Source organism: Vitis riparia, chromosome 8 (assembly GCF_004353265.1).
Source record: "Vitis riparia cultivar Riparia Gloire de Montpellier isolate 1030 chromosome 8, EGFV_Vit.rip_1.0, whole genome shotgun sequence".
Taxonomy (NCBI): domain Eukaryota; kingdom Viridiplantae; phylum Streptophyta; class Magnoliopsida; order Vitales; family Vitaceae; genus Vitis; species Vitis riparia.
This window is the reverse complement of record NC_048438.1, coordinates 16,166,641-16,188,814: the sequence shown is the minus strand read 5'-3', so window position 1 is coordinate 16,188,814 and position 22,174 is coordinate 16,166,641. Positions and strand designations below refer to the sequence as shown.

General features: G+C 37.5%; 2 protein-coding genes across 2 annotated transcripts; one reads left to right on the top strand and one right to left on the bottom strand.

Moving 5' to 3' along the window:
• The first annotated feature begins 1,399 nt into the window (after positions 1–1,399).
• On the top strand, positions 1,400–9,917 carry LOC117920100 (sulfoquinovosyl transferase SQD2). The gene is made up of 12 exons (XM_034837455.1): positions 1,400–2,038; positions 3,443–3,509; positions 4,022–4,092; positions 4,713–4,830; positions 5,565–5,638; positions 5,851–5,906; positions 6,005–6,088; positions 6,320–6,407; positions 6,508–6,585; positions 8,530–8,586; positions 8,772–9,263; positions 9,435–9,917. The coding sequence occupies exons 1-12, from the start codon at positions 1,644–1,646 to the stop codon at positions 9,442–9,444; spliced, it is 1,590 nt and encodes a 529-aa protein (XP_034693346.1). The 5' UTR covers positions 1,400–1,643; the 3' UTR covers positions 9,445–9,917.
• A 295-nt stretch (positions 9,918–10,212) lies between these two features.
• On the bottom strand, positions 10,213–12,074 carry LOC117920102 (BAHD acyltransferase DCR). Its single transcript, XM_034837457.1, has one exon. It carries the CDS (start codon positions 11,995–11,997, stop codon positions 10,513–10,515), a length of 1,485 nt encoding a protein of 494 aa, XP_034693348.1. The 5' UTR covers positions 11,998–12,074; the 3' UTR covers positions 10,213–10,512.
• Positions 12,075–22,174: the final 10,100 nt, after the last annotated feature.

Sequence of the window (22,174 nt, the reverse complement as noted above, 5' to 3'; positions counted from 1 at the left end):
CATGTCAGTTGCAGTGTTGAATTGCATCATCGAGAAGTGCACCCATGGCTTCTTGTACCAATTTCTCCCGACATAGGTGCAATCCTTTATTTATGGCCTTAACTACCACTTGTTGCTTCCATGTGCGTCAATGTAAACAAAATAGACGTCAGCCCATAAAGTCCTAGTTTGGACCCAAATCGATGTCCCGTTGCACTTATAGGCCCAATATTCCGGTCCAAATGGGACCTTAAAAATGGGCTAGGAAACAGGTCCAGAGAGCAAACCATGAGTTTTTTATGGCCCAGGCCCAAGAGAAGTTTGCTCAGAAATGGGTCCATTTTGCTCAGGAGGCTTAACCTGCATGGCATGAGTCATGATCAACCATATGTGATGGTATCTTCAAGCACAAAGGCACCGATAAAGGTTGGTTACTTGAGATTATGTATATTTCAATATGGCAATCATACGTAAATGACCCAGAGATATATGACAGACAAAAATGAACAAGAATATTCAATGGAATATCTTATGGTTCTCCTTACTTCTAAATATCTCAAATATCTCTGTCATATTCATCAAAATTTCCAAAAATATTTTAGACATGTGAAAAGTGTTGTATGTTATCATCTTTAGTCTCTTTTCTCTTCATTAGTAAAGGGAATATGATACTAAATAATATATATTTTGTTTTTATTAAAATTTTAATATAAAAATTGAAAATATTTTAAAAATCTTAAAAATATAATAATAATGATTTTTATTGTTTAAATAATATTTTTAAGTAAAATATCACTAGTTCTATTTTTCAAAATAAAAAAAAAATGTTTGGTAATTAAAAAATATAAAATATTTTTTTTTCTTATAAAAAAATTATCGACCTTGTTTAATAACTATTTTAAAAACAATTTTCTATTTTTTGAATAAAAAATAAGAAAGCACATTTTACCATTTATTTTAACTTGTTTTCTAAAAATAATTTTACAAATATGAAAAAATGATTAAAAATGAAACACTATATTTATAAAATATAGAAAATAAATTAAAAATATTTTAGAATCTTAAATAAACATTTATTTTATAAAATATTAAAAAATAGTTTTCAAATGTTGTGTTTTTAAAAATATTTTCCAAACAAAGCCAAAATGTTTTTAAATATATTTAAATCAAATTAACAATACTTGGGAACAAACTTTTATTTTAAAAATATTAGAAACTTGAAAAAACACTTAGAATATATGTCTTTAAAAGAGATATTTCAAATTAAAAGAAAATGATTTATTTTGACTTAATTTTAAAAGCTAATTTGTATCAATCTCATTTTAATCAAACACGTTTCTGTGAAACAACAAAGGCAGAGAAAGGGCGTGTGTCGATGGATGGGAACGATGGCAAGGGGAAACTGAAGGCGAAAATAAAATAAAGCAGAAGGCAGCGTGCAAGAAAAGACGAGGCTCCAAAGGGGTAGAGGACGGGACCAGAGGGCATATACCCATAAATGCTTCCATGGATTCCACCACAGCCTGTTCACTCAATGGGGTATATCCACTCCAGTAGGTCCCTTCAATCCCATTTTTGATTCCTTCTATCCCTTGTACTCCATCGCATATCACTCCTATTAATCTAATCCATTCTCTCCAATCTCTCGACTCTATTTAACAGTCATGTCCACTTCTCTCTCTATAAATCCTCCCTCCTTATCTATCATCACCACGACTCCCTCTTCTCCCTCCTCCTTCTCCTCCTCCTCTTTTTCTACTTCTTCTTCTTCTTCTTCTTCTTCTTCTTCTTCTTCATATACCTCTGTTTCTCCGAGACCACTCAGTCTTTATCCTTCTACAGCAAAGCCCATTACCCTCGTTTGCCGACAAGCTCGCTTTTCTCCATCTGAGGGAACATCAAGGCTTAGGAGGAGGACTATGGCTGCAAAAGGAGACATGACCATTACAGAAATGAGGGAAGAAGACGAAGAGGAGGAGAGTCCTCCTCCTTCGCTCGAGTCGGAGGCAACTTCCAGGCCTCGCCGTATCGCTCTCTTCGTCGAGCCTTCTCCATTTGCGTGAGTCCTTTCTTTATTACTATTATTTGACTTCTTCATTTGTTTTTACTTTCGTAAGCTCTGGTATATTTCCAATTACAACAACCCCATTTTCTTGGATGCTGTCTTTGTTTTTCTTCTTGTTGTGTAATGTATTTGTTAATTTGATGCAATTTTTTCTTCATTTTCAAGTGACTCTCCGGTTTTGGGATTAGTTGCCTTTAATCTCTGGGCTAGTTATGTCTTCACTATATTTGATAAATTGACTTTGAGAGGATGAGGTTTAAATATGAAGCGTTAGTGGTGAATTGTAGGGGTTGTAACCGTTTGTATTTGACAGTGTTGTTAATTCTAGCATAATTTAGGTTGGGTTGTTAGATAAAACTCTGGTGCCGTGAGTCGTGAGTCTTTATGTGACTTTGGTGGTTTTGTGTAGCCTAGCTCTATTTTTGTCGGGTTTTGTCATTTAACTAATAGATTAATTTGCCATGCCAGCATCATATATTTGGAGATTTAACCTTTGTGAGTTCTTCAATATTGGCATTACCTTGGTGGATTCAGCTTATTTGAGCGTATTGTTTTATGTGTTGTTTGATTGGGCTTATTGTTTTGTATGTAATCGGCTTAGTGATTTCGCTGTGTTGAGAGTTTGTTGGTTATAGCATGGTTGGTTATAAATGGGATTTATATACTTATTTTTATATTTGGCTGTAATTAAGATTATTTGGGTGAATAATAATGAGTGCTAATGTTTGGTTTGTATCTTTAGTCTCATGGACATTATAGCTCTGTTATGGTAAGTATGTAGATTTATAATTTATCTGCTTTTGATATTGATCTCCTTTCATTTTTATGAATGCTTGTTTTTTCCATGTGTGGTGTCCTATAACTCACATCCTAACTTAATGATTTTAATTGCAATTTTAGTGGGTAATTTTAATTGGCTGGTGTCTACGTGGACTCCTACAGATGGATACTTTAAGTGGCTTCTCTGCTTTAAACATAAATAGTCGATTGCATATACGCACATCACACATTTAAAACTGTGCTGGCATAGAAGCTATAACTTAATTTGCCTCCTGAGAATCAGAAGAGTTTGGATTCGGATAAGGAGTTTGGAGACAAATATCCTGTTAGAATTGTGAGCAGGCTATTGCTAATAATTTTAGATGTCTTTTTGGTGTGTTTGTGTGATTTGTTTACACTACGATTTTGACAAAGAAACATACCAGCAGGATAACATAGATCTCATCCTTGTACAGTTCATCACTTGTATTAGTAATTAAAACTTAAACATGCAGTAACACATGGTAGGTTCCTTTTGAAGATGAAATCCTGATTCTATCTTTTATTTTGTTACTTAGCCTGCTATTTAGAAGAAACAAGTGGGTATTTACTGAGCACCATATTCTGTTGATTTTGCAGATATGTGTCAGGATATAAGAATCGGTTCCAGAATTTCATAAGATATCTACGTGAAATGGGGGATGAGGTAAATTTTCCTTTATCTGCGGTTCAATACGTTATTGACCATGATTGTCTAAGAGCTGAACCTTTTAATTTTAATCTGCATCATATTAAACTGAACCTCGTTGCGAGCTAGTGTAACTTAACTATCTTGAGCTGATACACGATGTGCTTAGCTTGGCTGTTTGCCACATGCTATATCCATAATTTTTCGTTTTTTCAGCTTTTTTTTAAGTCAAATTAATAACTTGGTGCTTGTGACAATGAACCAAGCTACAAAATTGGCCTGATCAAAGCTTGGTTGAACTTGAACTCACTCCATGGTGTAGATGATCTGCTATTAATTTAGCTTTAACAGTGGCTAAAATAAAAAAGTTTCAGGAGGAAGCCATGATCTTGTTAATAAATGTTTTTAATTGTCACCCCAAATATCAAACACTAATTTGAAAGTTAATGAATTGACAACAACTTGGCTATAATATCTTCAAATGTTTTTGCATGATGAATTGACAAACTAATTTAATTACTTTGTTGTAGGTAATGGTTGTAACAACGCATGAAGGGGTGCCACAGGAGTTTTATGGAGCAAAACTGATTGGGTCACGGAGGTTGCTACAGTTATCTAAATTTCAAATTCAGTTATCTAAATTTAAAGTGATTTGTTCAACTTGTTGTTACCCTAATTTCTGATGATTTGTTCAAAAACATTTTTCATCATTTATGGTTTATTGTGTTATCCTATGGTGTTTACATTAATAGTCTTTTGAACTTTTCCAGGTTGAACGATTTCTTTTTGCAACATGGTTTTTTTAGTACTTTCTACCATCCCATTTTTTTTTTCACCTAGCATTTTCAAACCTGAATTGTTTGTTGAACCACTTGAAATGTCAATCTGTTTGGTTTCTAGGTTTTGAACCCACCACCCCCACCCCTTTGGCTCCTGGATCTGGAGCAAGAAGGTTGTAAAATAAGTTATTTACAAATATATATTATGTGAACATACTTTGTTCATGGTATCTCTTATTTTGTTACATCATATTAATTATTAAAATTTCTACTTTGCACTCTTTCAAAATTTCAACTTCTTGTTCACATGTTGTTCTGTTGAACAAGATGGTTAAAACATGTTATGCAAGATCTTGTACCCTTTTTGGTCAATTTTCTTGGTTTTGAAGCATGGTTTCTTCTCATGGCTTGTGATTTTTTTTTTTTTTTGGTTTTTTTGCAGCTTTCCTTGCCCATGGTATCGAAAGGTTCCTCTTTCTTTGGCACTTAGCCCTAGAATAATCTCAGAGGTTGCCCGATTTAAGCCTGATATAATACATGCATCATCACCTGGAATTATGGTAATTTTCTAACTCATGCTTATTTTTGTTCTTTTTGGAGTGCATGATATACATTATGGGCCTAAATCTTACAAACCTAAGCTTTTAGGCAAAATTGGTTGTTTAACATGGTATTAGAGGTCTCTTTTTTTGTATGCTTATTTTCCCACTTTATTAAGCCCACATGTAAGCCTAAAGGAGACTATTTGTGGTTTGTTTATTTGTAGGCCTGTGAGTGCCTATGTGTCTCTCTACATGCGAGCATGGGTTTGCATATGAGGGAGGGTGTTCCTATGTGTTTCTCCATGTGTGGGTATGGGGTTGCATGTGAAGGAGGGTATTGGAGTACATGATTTACATTGTGGACCCAAATCCTATAAGCTAAGGTTTTAAGAAAATTGGTTGTCTAACATGGTATTAGAGCCCTGTTTTGCAGAAAGTCATTGTTCGAACCCCGCTGCATGTTTATTAAGCCCACACGTAATCCCAAAGGAGGTTATTTATGGATTGTTTATCTGTGGGCCTGTGTATGGCTATGTGTCTCTCTATTGTGGGTATGGGGTCAAATGCATGGGAGGGTGTTGGAGTAAATGAATTACATTGTGGGTCCAAATCCTACAAGCTTAAACTTTTAGGAAAATTGATTGTCTAACAATTCTCATTTAACATAATTTTGTTTTTGTTTTGGGAAATCAAAGGAAGAACTAATCATTGGCATGTGATGTATGGATTGACAATTGCTGACTGTATTGTAGGTCTTTGGTGCTCTCTTTATTGCAAAACTATTGTGTGTTCCTATAGTGATGTCTTATCACACCCATGTTCCAGTGTGAGTTTACTTCTGCTTTTCATCTTCCTGAGATAATTCTTAGCATTTATATGCTTTAATCTGCACCCGTATTAATTGAGTGGAGAATCCACATGTTTATTTGTTGCTGATTTTCAACTTGTAAATGTTTACCATTTTTCAATTTGATGCTAGAATTACAAGGTATACCAACTAGTGCTTGAACAGAATCTTATTCTTGCTTTGTTCTGCAGATATATCCCAAGATACACCTTTAGTTGGTTGGTGAAACCCATGTGGTTGATCATAAGTATGCAAATTTTCTTTCTGGCCTCTTAATTTAAACATGGAAGCTTAAAATTTTCAGATAGGTGAGCTAATAATTGTTAGTTTGGTTTTCCTTGTTAGAATTTCTTCACAGAGCAGCTGATCTCACTCTGGTGCCATCAGCAGCCATTGCAAGGGATCTCCAAGCTGCTAGGGTAACAGCAGGTCATCCTTTAATCTTGTACCCAGTTAAATATCACTCTCCATAACCAACCTCTATCATTGATATCAAACTTTAAAATCTAACCATGTGCAATAAACTAACTTCCTGCAGTTTTTTGGATTTATTTTTCTTTGTGCATGGATGTCCATTGTGCAACTGTTGCAAAAACAAATTGTAATGATGTCAATGGATCAATATTGAAAACAAAATTGCTTTATCTCTTTGCTTTGCAGCTAACAGAATTCGTCTTTGGAATAAGGGGGTTGACTCTGAAAGTTTCCATCCTTGTTACTATTCTCATGAAATGCGTTTAAGACTAAGGTGGGTCCCTTTTCTCATCCCCTCTAACTTTCATTGCCTTGGGATTCTACTTTACATGCTATGTACCTTTTTTTTTTTTCTTTTTTGTTTTTCTAAACAGCAATGGTGAACCTGAGAAACCATTAGTAATCCATGTTGGAAGACTTGGGGTAGAGAAGAGCTTGGATTTCCTGAGAAGGTAATATTCATCTACTTTATTGTATAGATTATTTTCTTACACATGTTGGAAATGAATGTATTGTTTTCCCCCCATATTATTTTATTATTCTCTTTAGGCAAATTAACTAATGTGGTAGCTGATAAAATCAAAACAGTCCATTACTAGAAAGGTGTTTCTCCCAGTGGTCCTCACATACTTTCACCAAGTGGAAAACCCTCCAAAAGTTCACATGGATACCCATCTTGCTTTTGTTAAATTATCTCAGAATTTTGCCAGATGTACATACATAAATTTAAATAAAACATTTCTACTACCTCAGTCAGCTTTTGCCAAGTGGAAAAACCTCCAAAAGTTCACAAGCATACCCATCTTGCTTTTTGTTAAATTAGCTCAGAATTTTGTGTGAGAGAAACAAAAGAAGTAGAGAAACTCAAAACAAATATCTTCTAATCTGATGACAAAACCATGGTTTCATCTCTCTGTAGGCCCATTTTAAAATAACTTGTTACAGAAAGGTAAGTTGTGGCTACATGGTTTTCATCTTTTTTTTCCCATAATGATGAGTTACAAAAATGTGAGTTTTGGTTACAAAAATGCTGAGTAATCACATTCTATTTTCTGTTACTTTACATCTGTTGTAACCTTGCAGTTTTTTATATTACAAAACAAATTTCTCTCTTTTTACATGATAAGCTAAGATGAGAAAATATGGCATGGGACCTTTGTGGGATCTCTGCATCTCTAATAAGTTCATTCCACTTAAACTTGTCAATTGTAATTATGTTTAAAAGCAAATTACAATCTCACCTAAAGAATAAGAGATAAAAGTGAGTTTTCTATTTATATATGAGTCCTTTGATTAACTAATAATCCTTGCAAGTTTTTTGGATTGTATCAGGATAATTGTCATTACCCAAACTTATATGTGTCACCGCTTATAATTGAACCCTTTTCAATACATACATACATATACATACTTTGCAAAACATTCTATATATTTACATACACACGCGCGCACACACACACACACATAGATATGATTTCTAAATTAACCAGAGGGAATTTCATTCAAAAAATACACGTAACACAATTTTGAATATTCTCTCCTACTATAGGAGTAATGGATTTTTTATTGAATATCTACTAGTTATAAAACCCAATAAGTTCATAGATGGTCTGCTATTAGCATTAACAGGTCGCAATATCAAAGCTATAATAAATCAATACAACGTAGTGATATCCTCAAGTCAAGGCTTTTATTAATCAAAACAATTCTTACATGACGATAAGTTCTATAGTTGTTAGTTACTTAGTTCACTAATTATCTTCTAAAAATCACCCATGAAGAAGTCTACTAAGAATCCCTGCTTTATTATCGCTACACATGGCAACTTTTAGCAAGCATGTTTTCCAAGACACAGTTATAATTTGTGAACATATTTTTAATATTATAAGAAAATTAGACTTTGTTAATAATATCTGTTATTAACATGATTTCAATACATTACAATTTAAGGACACATATTACCAATTATGACATGCATGATTTACACCTATGAAATGTATGAAATATAATTTCATTGGCTTTGTAGTGCATACAATTCTTTCAATAACTTAATTCTATGTAGCCTTTCAAGGTCTTTGAAAGTTTAGTTGGACTAGATGGACTAAACTGAGTAAGCTATTGAGGAAGTAATTTTTTTCAGCAATTGATGGAGTTCCAGTCCTTGATTTTATGTGCTATCTTTGTCAACAACAATGGAAGTTGGTCTGAAATTGTAGTGATTACCTGGTCTAAGTTTGTCATTCATTAGCCTTCTTTGTCTTTATTATTTCTAATTATGATAAAATTTTCATCATAATTCAACTATTTTGCATTTTTTGCAATGTGCAAAAATCATGCTTGTGTGAATTGTTTCTGTATATTGCAATTTTTGACATGTGGAAGACATAATTGAACAGGGTGATGGATAGACTTCCAGAAGCAAGGATAGCTTTCATTGGAGATGGCCCTTATAGGTATGTTCTTTTGACATTTAATGAGGTACTTATTTTCTACAATTAGTTAAAGAGGCCAATCTCTGAGACAACCTTAGTATAATTCTCATCGAGTTATTCCTCTTATGAAAATCTACCATGAGCTTCATAGTATGGTCAAGAAACCTGCAGTTTTTATTTACAAAACATGCCTTCTTTCTGGGCAGGGAGGAGCTGGAGAAAATGTTCTCTGGCATGCCTGCTGTGTTCACAGGGATGTTGCAAGGTGAGGAGCTCTCTCAGGCATACGCCAGCGGGGATGTTTTTGTGATGCCCTCAGAATCTGAGACACTGGGTCTGGTTGTTTTAGAAGCCATGTCATCAGGGGTCCCTGTGGTGGGAGCTCGTGCTGGGGGAATCCCAGATATCATTCCTAGGGATGATGAGGGAAAGACTGGTTTTCTCTATAATCCTGGAGATATTGAGGACTGCTTAAGCAAACTAGAGCCTCTGTTGCACAGCCATGAATTGAGAGAAACCATTGGGAAAGCTGCACGTGAAGAAATGGAGAAGTATGATTGGAGGGCTGCGACTAGGAAGATACGCAATGAACAATACAATGCAGCAATCTGGTTCTGGCGGAAAAAGAGAGCCCAGCTGCTACGACCTCTACAATGGCTGACAAGACTTTTCTTCCGAACACCAGAAATTAACTACAGGTAATGTTAATGTATATACTTGCAAAGCCTGTTTGGGGCTTCAAAGAAGGCCTCCTGTTACGCAAGTGTGATCATTGTTTCTGTTGTGATATGTTCATTTTTTGTATGTGTATTGACTATGATTCATAAATAATTGTGATTGTGTTGCCAATGGTGTGATAAAATTTGTAGATTTGGATAAAGAGTATACTAGATGATACTATTATGGTGGCCACCAACAGTGCTGCCTAGTCGCTAACAGCCTAACCCTACCTTGCCTACAATGTCGTTGAAGAATTTGAATTATACAGAGCATGTGGGGATAAGCATATGGGACTTGAGAGTACCTAGAGAGAAGGTGATATGAGCAGCAGCCTGCCTGGTGGCGTTTCGTTTTCATACCAAAATCAAATGTAGAAAAGACTTGGCACAGGGTTTTTCTTTTGGCAAATCTGGAAGAGCCTATATTTAGAGTGCTTAGGTGTTGGCCATGGCTATCGCACTGACCTACGGCCTGGCCTACATGCATACCGAGGAGGGAGGACTGACCACCACGGAATAGGGGGTGGCACCTAATCAATTATTGATGTGTTTTACTTTTCTATTTGTAAGGTTGAAATTGCATCTTAATTATGCAACGTTGGCAAATTAGTAAATTAAATGGCTTTTGAAGTATGGTCCTGGATTGGCTGACTGTACACTTACATACAAAGGCAATGGAGATTGGTCTGATGGCAAATTGCTCCAATTTTTTAAATCCAAAGTAAAGGTAGGTAGGTATGAAAGTGAAAACCGATAACTCGGATGGATTAAACGAGTTGCGATCACAGGGTTTTTACGCCAAAAGGCAGACATTGACATTGATGGGATATAGAACTCCTACCTTCCAGCCCCCGCCCGCCCGCGCCCCCCCACCCACCAAAAAAAAAAAAAAAAAAAAAAAAATTAAAAAGAAGAAAGGAAAGGGAAATTAGAGAGGAAAAGTGTGTTTGACCGTTTGAGCACGTGGGAAATAGAAACAAACTGCACTGCCAATGGTACAACACCCAGTACTTAGTACACGGCAAATTAGACAAAACTAAAAGCTGCAACATTACTTATCCTTTGTATAGAAAGTGAAATCACACCCGTCCAAATCCATCGGACCGCAGCCAATCACGAGATTGCCTGACAACTTTTGGCCTCCCCCGTTCCCTACTTTCATGTTTCAAGTGCCAAGTTCATAGTTCCAAGTTCCAAGTTCCAAGTTCCATCCATTCATCCAAATCCATCACACCATTCCCGATACGTATTGCATGAACTCAGGGTCCGACTCAAGACCCGCCATTGTTTCCGGTGCCAAACACACCTCCAGATCAACCGTTCCCGCCCCATCTCTCCCTGGAAAGGCCGATATCTTCCCGTCAAATTTGTTGGCCTTGCCGCTCCTAACAGCCAGGGGTCTTCCCCACCCGAAATCGTTGTCGTACATGGGGAATCTGGGAGAGCTCCCCATTGTGATCATTGCTCCGTCGAAGTTCCCCAGTGGAAAGCAACGAGGGTTGCTCTCCCAGTCCCTCACTCCCCGCTGCACCGTAGCATCATCGTGTGCCACTACGTTCTTATGCAGCAGATCCGCACACCACCGCAGATCTCGAGACAGAAGTTCCCCCACAGATGCTACCGTCGGGATGCTCTGGATCGCGTTCCCGAAGTAGTGTGCCTCCAATTTCGGCTCCAACCGGTGACGACAATTAACTGCCATTCGGAACGTCGTGGTCCTGGACGAGGGCAGTTTTCTAGCACGTGTCACTGAACGCCACAGTTGAGCAGAGAGTGACTGGAACGATGAAATCTCTGCAGTTGAATTGGGAATTCCGGTTTCGGAATCGAGAGGTTTCGACACATTGTTCTTCAACAGCTTCGCCAGCACAGACGTTTTCTTGCCGTTGTCCATACCATTTTCTCCGTTAATGGTCTTCCAACTATCGTTAGACCTCTTTCCCAATATTTCGCCCATATCCAAAACTTGTCCATTTGTGGATTTTTGTATGTGGTTGTTGGCTCTGTATTTAAGCTTTAGAATCGCTTCTCTATGGAACCGAAAGATTCTCTCACGCAACGGCTCGTCTCCAGAAAACGTTAGCCTTGGGCCGCCCTCTGGGACTCTGAGCACCACCGGCGAATTGAACACGTTGTCCCGGTTAAAATCTGGTGACCTGCTGATCTTCTTTGCTCCTTTAGTCATCTCAGCGAAGGTATTGAAGAAGTGCCAGAAGGAGGTGCCGTCGGTGACGGAGTGGTTGACGGTGCAACCGATGAAAAGTCCGTCTGCGAGTTCCGTGATCTGAACAGCGGCCAAAGGCTTGAAGTGGCCGGCATAACTGAGAAGGCCATCGAAGGCGAAGAACTGTTTGAAGCAATTGTGGACGTCGACGGGGGAGAGGAGGTCACGAATGAGGAAGTGCTTAGCTTTGGCATGAATGAATTCGACGCCAGCGTCGTTACAGATGATGTGGACGTGGCCATCGGCATCTGTTTCGAAACGACCAGCGAGGGGTGGGAAATGAGTGAGAGCGGTGGAGAGAGATTGTTTGAGGAGAGAGATGAGGGAGTCAATGGGAAGAGGAGGGCGAGTATGCAACACACCCTTCTGGATGTATTGGCATGAGAGCATGGGAAGATCAGAAACTGAGAGCTTCAGGCTCTTGATTGTGGACTTGTGTTCCGGATAAACCGTGCATTTAGACACCAGAGTAACAGAAGAAGAAGGCATTTTTCTTTCTTTCTTTCTCTTTCCTCTGGAGGGAGGGAGGAAGGAAGGAAGGAAGTGAATTATAATACAGGAATGAGTTGTACTCCGTGGGAGTGAGAGACCAGAGAGGGAGGGAGGGGGTTTATATAGGGGAGGGTGTGGGTGTTGGATTCATGCACTTAAGTCGTAGTTTCGTGGTGGTTGTTATTGTCTGTCCATCATAGATACAAGTACAACAGTGAGAGAGGGGGGTTAATCTATGGGAAATTTTTAATTTTTAATTTTTTATCTTTTATTTTTTATTTTTTTAAAAAAGAGAGGCTGTAGAGGCTGACGACTATTGTAGAAGACAACGACACGTGGAGTTCACACATATACGAGTATTACATCAAGTTCTCTTTATAGTTTATGATAAATTTAACTGGTCAACTCTGGAGTACTCTGCAGGACAAGTCCCCCGGTGACCAGTGTTTCTGTTCGGCACAAAAAGCCTAGAGAAAACCATGAAATTCATAATCTTCGGATCCACTCAAGTCCCAACTCGATTCCCTTCCTTTGATTTCGCAACCCATGTGCCTAGATCTCATACTAGGGATTCTCATTCCGTTCCGTGAATCTTTTCAAAAATAGTTCTAAAAAATACAAATTTTAAAAAACTATTTAGGGATGTTTTATAAAACAAAAATTAGTCAAAGAATTAAAATATTTTTAAAAATAAGTTTTATATTTACTAGTATTTTTAATCATTTTTCATATTTTTATATAACTATCTTTTAAAGCAATTATAAGTAAAAAAAATAAAATATTTTAAATATTAAAAAATCTATGAACATTTTTAAAAAATCATTATCAAAAATACTTTTAATTACATAGCTTAAAAAAAGGGTTTCAAGCTGTTGCATATGGAGAAAAATTAGATTAAAAAGGAAATGAACTTTAATACAAGGAGTTTTCATTCTTGACCACCCGTCAATATATACCATTTTCTCCATGGCTTGATATCCCCATTAATATGCAGTAGAGATGTTCAGAATAAATTAATACCAAAAAGGCAAAAACTTCCAAAGTTTTTCAGTTCATAACTCATCCGAAAGCACAAGGAATAGTTGTGCCACAATAATATTTAATAATATTAAAAATCTTAGTGGATCACACACCCTTGAGGTATCCGTAAACACACCCAGATAGAAATGATTCAAAACTCATTTTAAAAATGAGATAAATAGAGAGGGAGTAAAGTTGTAGGTGATATGGGACAGGGTTTAGGGCACTAGGCAATGTGTAAGCGTACATTTCTGAAGATAAGAAAAGCATGTCCCAATAATAAGAATATAGGAAAACTCGTGCAAATGCTGACAATGGAGCAGTGATTTTGTCCCAAGACTTTAGCCATATAATCATTTCTCAGTATCATTCATAATGTGGCATAATTGATCCAACAATAAAATAATTGTGCCACCAACTACCCTTTCTAATTTCTATAACATATCCATTTTCGTGAAGCTTTTAAAAGAGCCCACTCAAAAAAAAATTGCTCCTCTAAAGCTCTACATTTTCTCGAGAAAATCCATGTCTTGGGTTTTAACCTTTTCAATGCTGACATTTTAGCATTTTCGACGGCTGCGCCTTCCGCCCCATTCCTTTGACCCACTGAATCATTTTCAACGTGTAAAAAATGTGGCAATTTGTTCACACTCTACTGTTGAATCCGCGTGGATACAACGTGATTATCATTGGCATTGCACCCATGGATTTCAATTGCAACACCTCTCTCTCTTCTTCTTCTTCTTCTCTTTTTTTTGGGTGTTGGAAAAGCAAAAATTGAAAGAGGAATCTTCCTTATCCTAAAATTCCACATTTATATACCCTCTAAAATTCACCCATCATCTAATCATTTTTCTTTCAATAATCGTAGGAGCAAGATTTTTCAATGATGCTTCTTTCATGACCTTGTCCCTCGACCATGCATATACGATGATAATTTACCCACCCACAGATTGATTTTGTTTTCTTCTTTAGACCACACCTGACCAAAGGGACGTTTAAAATATGAGAATTCCAATTGATGATTAAGATTTAGTCAGTATTACATGGATGGTACGTGGGTTCGTTTGGTACATGTCACCGCTTATAAGGTGATCTATCCCCCCAACAATGAACACATAGGACAAAATCGAGTATCTCTAGTCTTCCTACTCATGATATATTATTATAAGTATGCGGATGGCTTGATCCCTCTGATCAAGAACGGATTCCTTCACTAATGATTTAGGAAAGGGAAAAGCAGTGTGACCGCGTGACTTACTGTACTTGTTTGATCCGCGAGGACTCCTAGGAAGCATGTGGCGCACGACGCACAAGTTGGAAGCAGTACATGAAAATGTGAATTTTCAACAGTTCTCCCTGCTTTGCTCGTGACAAAAAAGTGTTCCAATGATGGGCTCAACAAAACCGATCTTTCACGTGTATACAAGCCAAGGTCTTGACTGAGATTTTGGGAACAGCTGATATCTTCTTCTTTCACCAATTCCAATGCATACACTTTTATTATTTATTCCGAGGTCTTAGGCTACAAGTTAATTAACATTGTTAAGCCTATGATACTATCGCTGGAGTTGCTGAAGTCTCGTGCGTGTGACTTTACAGTGTTTTAAATCAATATCTATACAGAAAACATGCTTTTGCACAGTATATAAAACAATTTGCCGTTCAAAACACCCCTTGCTATAAAATACTCTAATTGTGACGAAATATTTTTTAAAATGCTTTGAGACAGTGAAAAGCAAATGCACACTAAACCGAAAATACATCCACTTTCCTATATTAACTAAAAAAAAGTTCCCATCAGTCGCTGTAGTGCGTAGGTCAAGAATGTATCAAAATAGCAATCATTCAACCACTCAAGGGGAAATCATCCCAAATAGTATTCAATACATACTTTTGGAGAAGAAACAAAATTGCTTTGAAAGTTTGAAACATCATAATACCAAAGAACACGCTATAGTTAAGAGGCCAGTTCTGGCATAACACGAGTTAAATCTTTTTCCTTTTTTTTTTTTTTTCTTTTCTCTCTATTTACTTAGCTGTTGGGATTCAATTGGGTGAGAATTAAGCAAGTCATTTTCTGAAATCTGATATATGCTTGAATTCCAATTGTTAAAAGTAGTCCAACCAAGACGCACGTATAGGATTAGAGGCCGTATGGAAAAATCAGAATCAGACAAAACAAAGACTGAAGAGGCCTGCTTTTTGGATTGGTGTCAAAACTGTGTCCAAGTTCATGCATCTCACGAATGCTTACCCGTTGACCACCGTTTTTGACACATCACCTCGCCCTCACCATTCATTTCACTCACCCCCGATTATTATTTAATGTATTTTTTGTCCACCACCCTATCTACTCATTATACGTCCCATTCTGGCCTTCTTCTGAGCTCACCTAATGTATTTTGGACCTTCCAAGCCTAACTTCCATTACCCTTTTCTATATTTCGAGTTTTTAATTCTTTTGTTTTTTTTTTCCTCTTAATTCGATTTAGATTTTTTATAGTACCTTAGTCTTAGACTAATACATGGATGAGCAATCGAGCGTGTTTATACAATGATTACATAAGCTTAGAACAAGTATAGCTTCTGCTCTGGCTTAGCTAGTTTCATAAAGCCATCTGGGTTCCTATTTGATTTGAGAAACTTTCAATATCCTAGCTAGAAAATTATGGTATAAAATGTTGTTGCTTGAGGAAAGCCTTTCAGTCTCGGGCATTTTCTTAAGTGATTGAGAGTGTCTTCAATTATATAGCATGCATGTTAGTTTTTGGAAGGGCAGTATACTATGAGTAAATTAATCATAACTTTGTTCTTATTAGGCACTAATCCAAGTTGATGTATGAAGAGTATGACTGATTAGCACTATTTTTAAAAAAAAATTCTGTTGATTTTTCATTAAGGAGAAAAGGGTAAAAGGATAAGAGACAAGTCCTTGTAGCTGAATTTTCAATGGTGGATATAGATATAAGTTTTTAACTGCAACTCCTACATGTTGGGCCCATTTGAATGTGGGCCAACAATTCGGTAATCAGGTCCCTTAATTGAAAAAACAAGTAATAAAATTGACTAAAGAGAAAAAGGAGATTGTCCAAACACAATGGTTTCATGGCCTCTCATCAAATTGGATAGGCAATATATGGGAGTGAAAGCGAGGGAGATATGGAGATCTTCCATTATCCATCCTCTTCACGTTGGCCTGGGGAAGGGGAGACAGACGACAATGTCAGCAAAAGAAATTCAATTGCCATTCACAATAAAATGTTTTTATGTTTTGGCGTGGCTCGTGACGTGGCGCTAACTTCCCCCCTCTAATCCTGGTGTGGGGCTTTGAGGCTGGGCTAATCACAACCTTAATCATTGTATTAATATTAATGATCAATGTTCGTGATGCATGTATGCAACTATATTCCCAAGGCTTGAAAATGATTAACGTTTGATGGCAGAACGGTTGCACCGGCTGTGATTGATTGGGGGGGACCTTTTCTTGTTAAAAGTTTATGTTTGTTGGGTGCATTAATTGATTTGTCGCCTCGTAGGTTCGTTACTATTTTTGGGGGAATAATTCGTAAGTCCGTTGGTTTAATACCTAACTGCCAGCCCAACGAGAGGGATACCGGATACCTAAGGAATGATGCCACATGAGCCATGTAGACGAATTCAATTGTAGTCCTGCCCTCTATTACTCTAATACGTCACTTTATCCAATATTCCACATGATGATTAGATCAATAGATTGGAAATTGTGCTTAATACCAGCGAGGCGTTCTAGAAAGAAGAATGTAGTAATAAAATCAAATTTGGAAAGAGAAGCCAAGAGGACCTACCATGCCAAAAGAACATAATTTTATATATAGAATTATAGAGATGCGTACCATAGTTAACTTATCTACGCATTTAAAATGGGTATATACAACGAGGAGAAAAAATTAAACAACTCATGGGCGGTCATGACTCTGTCTCTGGGCTTTTGTGCGTGGGGGATGTAAGTGAAAATTGGGAGAACCCAATTAAATAAATGTATTACAACGAAATGCATGTGCAGGTTTCTTTTTTGAAGTGGGAATTAGGTGAAACCATGCTCGCCGTCTTGTGGGAATTGATGATTCCAATTTTATCATGTACTAGGAAAACCGGGATTGTTGACGATCCAAGTTTGGAAAATACAGATAGTAGTGAGGAGGAGTATTTGGATGGGATGATGATGATTGGCGCAGTAGGAAAATAAAGGTAGAAGAAATCAAGTTGAAGAGGGAAGAGAGGGGATAGGGATGGTAGGCATGCACTAGATTTGGAGAGTGTAGTTAGTCATGCTCCCATTCTCTCTCTCTCTCTCTTAATTATAATTGCGAAGGTAGGTTCAATGACTTGGGGGAAGTTAATTGAAAGTAGGCAAACAACTCAACAAGTTGCCATTTGGAAGCGAGTGAAAGGTTGACAGCAACACAACGCCCCCTTGTGTGCACACATATGTTTGGCGGGTTCAATGACTTGAAATTTGAATGGAGATGCAGTGAGGCAACTGGGGCAAAAAAATATCCTTTGTGATGGGCATGCACCCCAAACCAAGCACCAGTCACGTGAACTACACACATTAGGTGGATTGAGTTTCTCTAGCGGTTGGGTGGCAGACAAGCTGGGGCAACCCTGTAGAATTCCCATCTGGTTTTGAAGCTGGCCACGTCTCCAGCCATGTATGCGCCACCGATTCTTGGCAAAAGGAGACCTGAAAAATCAGGCAGGGACAGCAGCATGGCTATCAGGGTTTTGAGGTTCCTACTACCTTATACAAAGAAACAAACAATTTCAATTCCCTGCCCCATCCTCCCCTTCAATGAGACTCTGGCCGTTTGTCCCAATTTTCTTGGCCATTATTGGTGGGTTCAACCGTTCAAGATGTGGGTCTTAGGGTTTTGTCCCTCGGGTGTGGACGAGACAAGGGGTAATTAACACTATAACTCCCCATCCATGTTCAATCGTGTCCGCTTTCTGATTTAGTTGGCTCGGGACAACTTGTTCCGCTGTGCCACTTTATTTGGATAGGCTCTTATCCCCAACTCTCTTTCCGCATTAAATTTAAATCCATTTTAGATATTGTATACGTTAAATTAAGTCCAAATGTCAGACAATTTATTCACTCTGGTCAAATTCAGTGCGCTCCTGGGTCCTCTGACTGCTGAACCTGTTCACACAACTACTTTGCTATTTAAATCCAGTTCCGGATGAACCTTAGCAAAATAAGATTTACTTACTAAATTTTCTGAACTTAATTTGCCACCAGTCAATAACAAATTAGATCCCTGAAGAGCGGGTTTGTTTCTTTGCTTTTTGTTTTTTTTTCTTCCACCTTCCTCTGTCTCTTCTCTCTTCAGGAGAAACATAGAGCCTACATGGATGTTTTTATGTTTCACAACTACGAGAGGATCCAATGCTCCTGCTCTGTGGAAATGCAAGTTAACAAGCAGAAAAGGGTTTGAGCTCTGTCATTACTGATTGGCATTACATAATTAATGGATTTTTTTTTCTTCAAAAAAAAAAAAATCGTCGAAAATGATGTTTGTCATTCGGAACATACATGCATCTAGAGATATTATGCATCACATGCTAAAAAAAACTCCCCTATCCTTACCCAAGTACTTATTGATAACGATATATAATACATGTATTAATCCTCATTCAACTAGTCATACTATTATAAAATGACTCAGAGGTCATAGGAGAAAAAAAAAAACCAATGACTCTTTCAATTGATTATCCAAAGTCTAGGATTAATTACTCTTAAGGTTTCATGATGTAACTCTTCTATAATTAAAATATCTTATGTTTCTTAGTATTATATTGATGGGTGAAGTGGAATGAAAAAAATAACTTAATTTCTATTACCAAAATTGCTGCTAGATTCATCTATGATTGTTGCGTTATATTATGTAAAACATTGTCCACCCTTACGGCCTTATCGCCTGTTCTTTTTCATTTTATTTCCCCAAGAAGCGTGGCATAACAATAACAATTAACAATTAACAATTTGCTATCGTCATGTCAGTATCTCATTTAAGCTGAAGATGGATCAGTGTCGCAATGCCTTTTTTTTTTTTAAGCTCAACCATATCCTCATTGTACAGGAATTGTTTGAGAAAAAGGCCACCTTTAAATTATTTAGACGTTGATTGGGACACAGTAAAAGGTATGTATGGAATCGGAGAGAGATGCTAACTGCCCAAGAAAAACATCAAAAGCTTTCCTACTGTCCCAGAAAAGTCCTCAACAATGGGGCCTCACTCGGGAAGGTTGGCAACAGAAATAATTATATAGCAAAATTAGTGAAAAGAAGATACAAGTCAACATCACCCCTCTTCTGTTCTTTTGTTATTGTTATGTGCAAATTAAGTTGTTAAACCTCAATTATTATTGATATATCGGTTATCAGATGTTGGGGGATAGCCGGATAGGGCATTGGTTCTTAAAATGGGAAAGCCCAATGACCTGATACATGCAATAGGGTGGTGGGTATTGAAGTGGGCCACAAATTATAGCACCGGCCTATCTATAAATATCTAAACGCCAAAAGCTGGGCTATGAAAGTTACAGCCTAGGCCCGGCCTAAAGATCCGTGAATCAAAATATAGGCAGGCCGAACCCCACAAAAACTATGCAACTTCTTGGACCACTGGCAACTTCCGTGCCCAAAGGCAGTGAATGGTGAAATTAATATCTGATGTAGAATATTTTTGCTGTTTCTTCTTTTGACATATTTGGCAATCTTTGTGATGGGAAACATTTATGTACAATATTATTTGGGAAAGCATTTGTTTTGAAGTAATACAAAAATGAAAAACCTAACGTTACCCTATGGGGTGGATAAGAGCGATTCACCTTGGCCAAACAGAAGATGGAACTGTAAACCATTAACTTAACCTCCATATTGCCTTGACTGTCCTTCAGGTTGATGTCAGTTTATGATACAGGATAATCTTAGGGACAGATAAGATATAATCCATTGACCTAAAAGAATCTGGATTTTTCTGAACATTTTTAGAACACTATCAATATTAACCTACTTGGACAGGTGAAGCGAGTTGTAGTGTTGGGAGGCACCCCTAAAAGTTGGATGCGGGCCTAGTTCAGCTCAGCCCAAGAAAAGGTAGGACTTGTTCCAATAAGTCGATGAGGAATGGGCATCCATCATGATGTGATGACTGCCAACCCTACTCGCAGAATTTCATTAGAGCCACGAGTGAATCAACGCTCAGAAACAAAACATAAAGCAGAAAGGCGGGTTTCTTAGTCGTTCAACCCGGAGTTTGGCTGACTTTTACCATGCCACATGATGTTTTTGCACCATCAACCAACTACGATCAATCACTCAAGAACACAAGAGAAAGTAGTTGAGAAAAGAGGAGCGAATCAGGAAAACAAACCAAGCAGTTATATTTAACTAGGGCTGAACTTTTTCCCTTTTAATTTCCGTTTTTTTTTCCTCTCTTGTATATACTGAGAGAAAATATCAGAACTTCATGAGATGCTTTTTCTTATTGGGAAACTAGAATGTATTATTAAGGGAAATGTGGTGCTCCCGGTGTCACAAGACCTTCAAGAATGTGCTTGGTACCACCCGTTGTCGGTAGCTAATGGTTGTACCGGCCATGCGACCTTTTTATTTATTTTTAATAATTGAAGCTTCACCAAGAATTATTATGAATCCAATAAGCTTCCAAAAACCAATATGCATAGTGGAAAACATGAACCTATCTTGTCAGCACAACTCTTGAATTGAGATGTTTTACGGAATAGCCAAAGCCATCTAGGAGATGAACAAAAGCGACCTCTCGTCATTCTCCATAGCCACCCACATTTGCAGGTCAATAATGGATGTTTGTCAGAGAGCAGAGAGCAAGGAGAATGAGTACGTGATTTTTATATAGGTAAGAGGACAGCCAATAGATAGCAGAGTGGATGGCAAAAGGATCTCATTACCAATTCAAATCAACGGATATCCAAGTTCACATTATTGGCCTTGGTATTGAAATTTCCCCACAGCTACTTGTTCACCAGTCAGATGCAAGTGTAGTTGCAGGCTTGCAAGACCATAGTATTTGGAGTTATGGTAGATTCCTTGCCTTTTTGTGTGTGTTAGCCGATCATGATGATTTATAAAACGTCTTGCACTTTCTGTCCACTTGTCTTGCTTTCTGTGATGTGCATCAAAAGCGCCCCCAGAATTATTCTTGGATCCATGTGGGCCCAACAGAGAAATAAAAACCAGCTCCTTTATCTTTTTAGAATTTTCTTTCTTACTGACTGGTGTGTAGCGGAGTTTCATTCACAACTTACAAGAATTATTGATGGATGGTTTATTGAAAGCATCTGGAATCAGAGAATCAGAATATTGTTGAACAAATAGAGAAGAAAACAAGCAGGAGCAAAAGTGTAGGGCATGAGACTAATCATGTGGTGTTAGTTTACTTAAGGAGTGGATGAAAATTAGAATAAAGTGGCTAAAGTGCTTTCCAATGCAACTTGCAGAAAGGCAGTTGCTTCAGGAAAAAAAGAAAAAAAGAAAAAAAGAAAGAAAGAAAGAAAGAAAGGGAAAATGGGTGGTTTTGTCATTTAGGAAAGAAAAAGTTTATAGGAATGTTCATATTTTTTGTCTGGTGGGTGGGACCAAAATAATTGGTTCTGGTACTGCCAACAATTTGCAACAACAAAAGAAAGCAGGAGCAACATTGAGAGGATCTTTTTTCCTTTCTTTTGTCGACTGTAATTTCCTTCAGTTTTGATCAAACTGTAACCACTATGACCAAGTGAATGGAAGTGGAAGAAGGGGATTTTGGATGGTTGACAGACATAACTCATAAATGTAAAGACCTGCAGAAACCAAAATCAACCATTAGTTCCCAGTTGCACTGAACTGGGGAGAAGGTTGATATAGAAGTAGAGTCAAAATAATATTTCCCACCAAAAAGGAAAACCTTAAATCCCATTTAAGGCTATCAGAGAGAAGTCCTTAATCTTCCTTGATTAAGAATGGAACAAAGCTTCATTCACCTAATGAGACACTAAATACCACCCTGTTTACATGGAACAGAAGTTACAACTCTAAGGAGAGTGGGAACAGGCAAATGGCAAGACCTTTCGGATTTTCATCAATTGGGAA

Coding starts and splice junctions, on each gene's coding strand:
- LOC117920100 (XM_034837455.1), top strand. CDS start 1,644: ATGTCCACTTCTCTCTCTATAAATCCTCCCTCCTTATCTATCATCACC. Junction 4,093..4,712: donor AAACTGATTGGGTCACGGAG/GTTGCTACAGTT, acceptor GTTTTTTTGCAG/CTTTCCTTGCCCATGGTATC. Junction 5,907..6,004: donor ACCCATGTGGTTGATCATAA/GTATGCAAATTT, acceptor TTTCCTTGTTAG/AATTTCTTCACAGAGCAGCT.
- LOC117920102 (XM_034837457.1), bottom strand. CDS start 11,997: ATGCCTTCTTCTTCTGTTACTCTGGTGTCTAAATGCACGGTTTATCCG.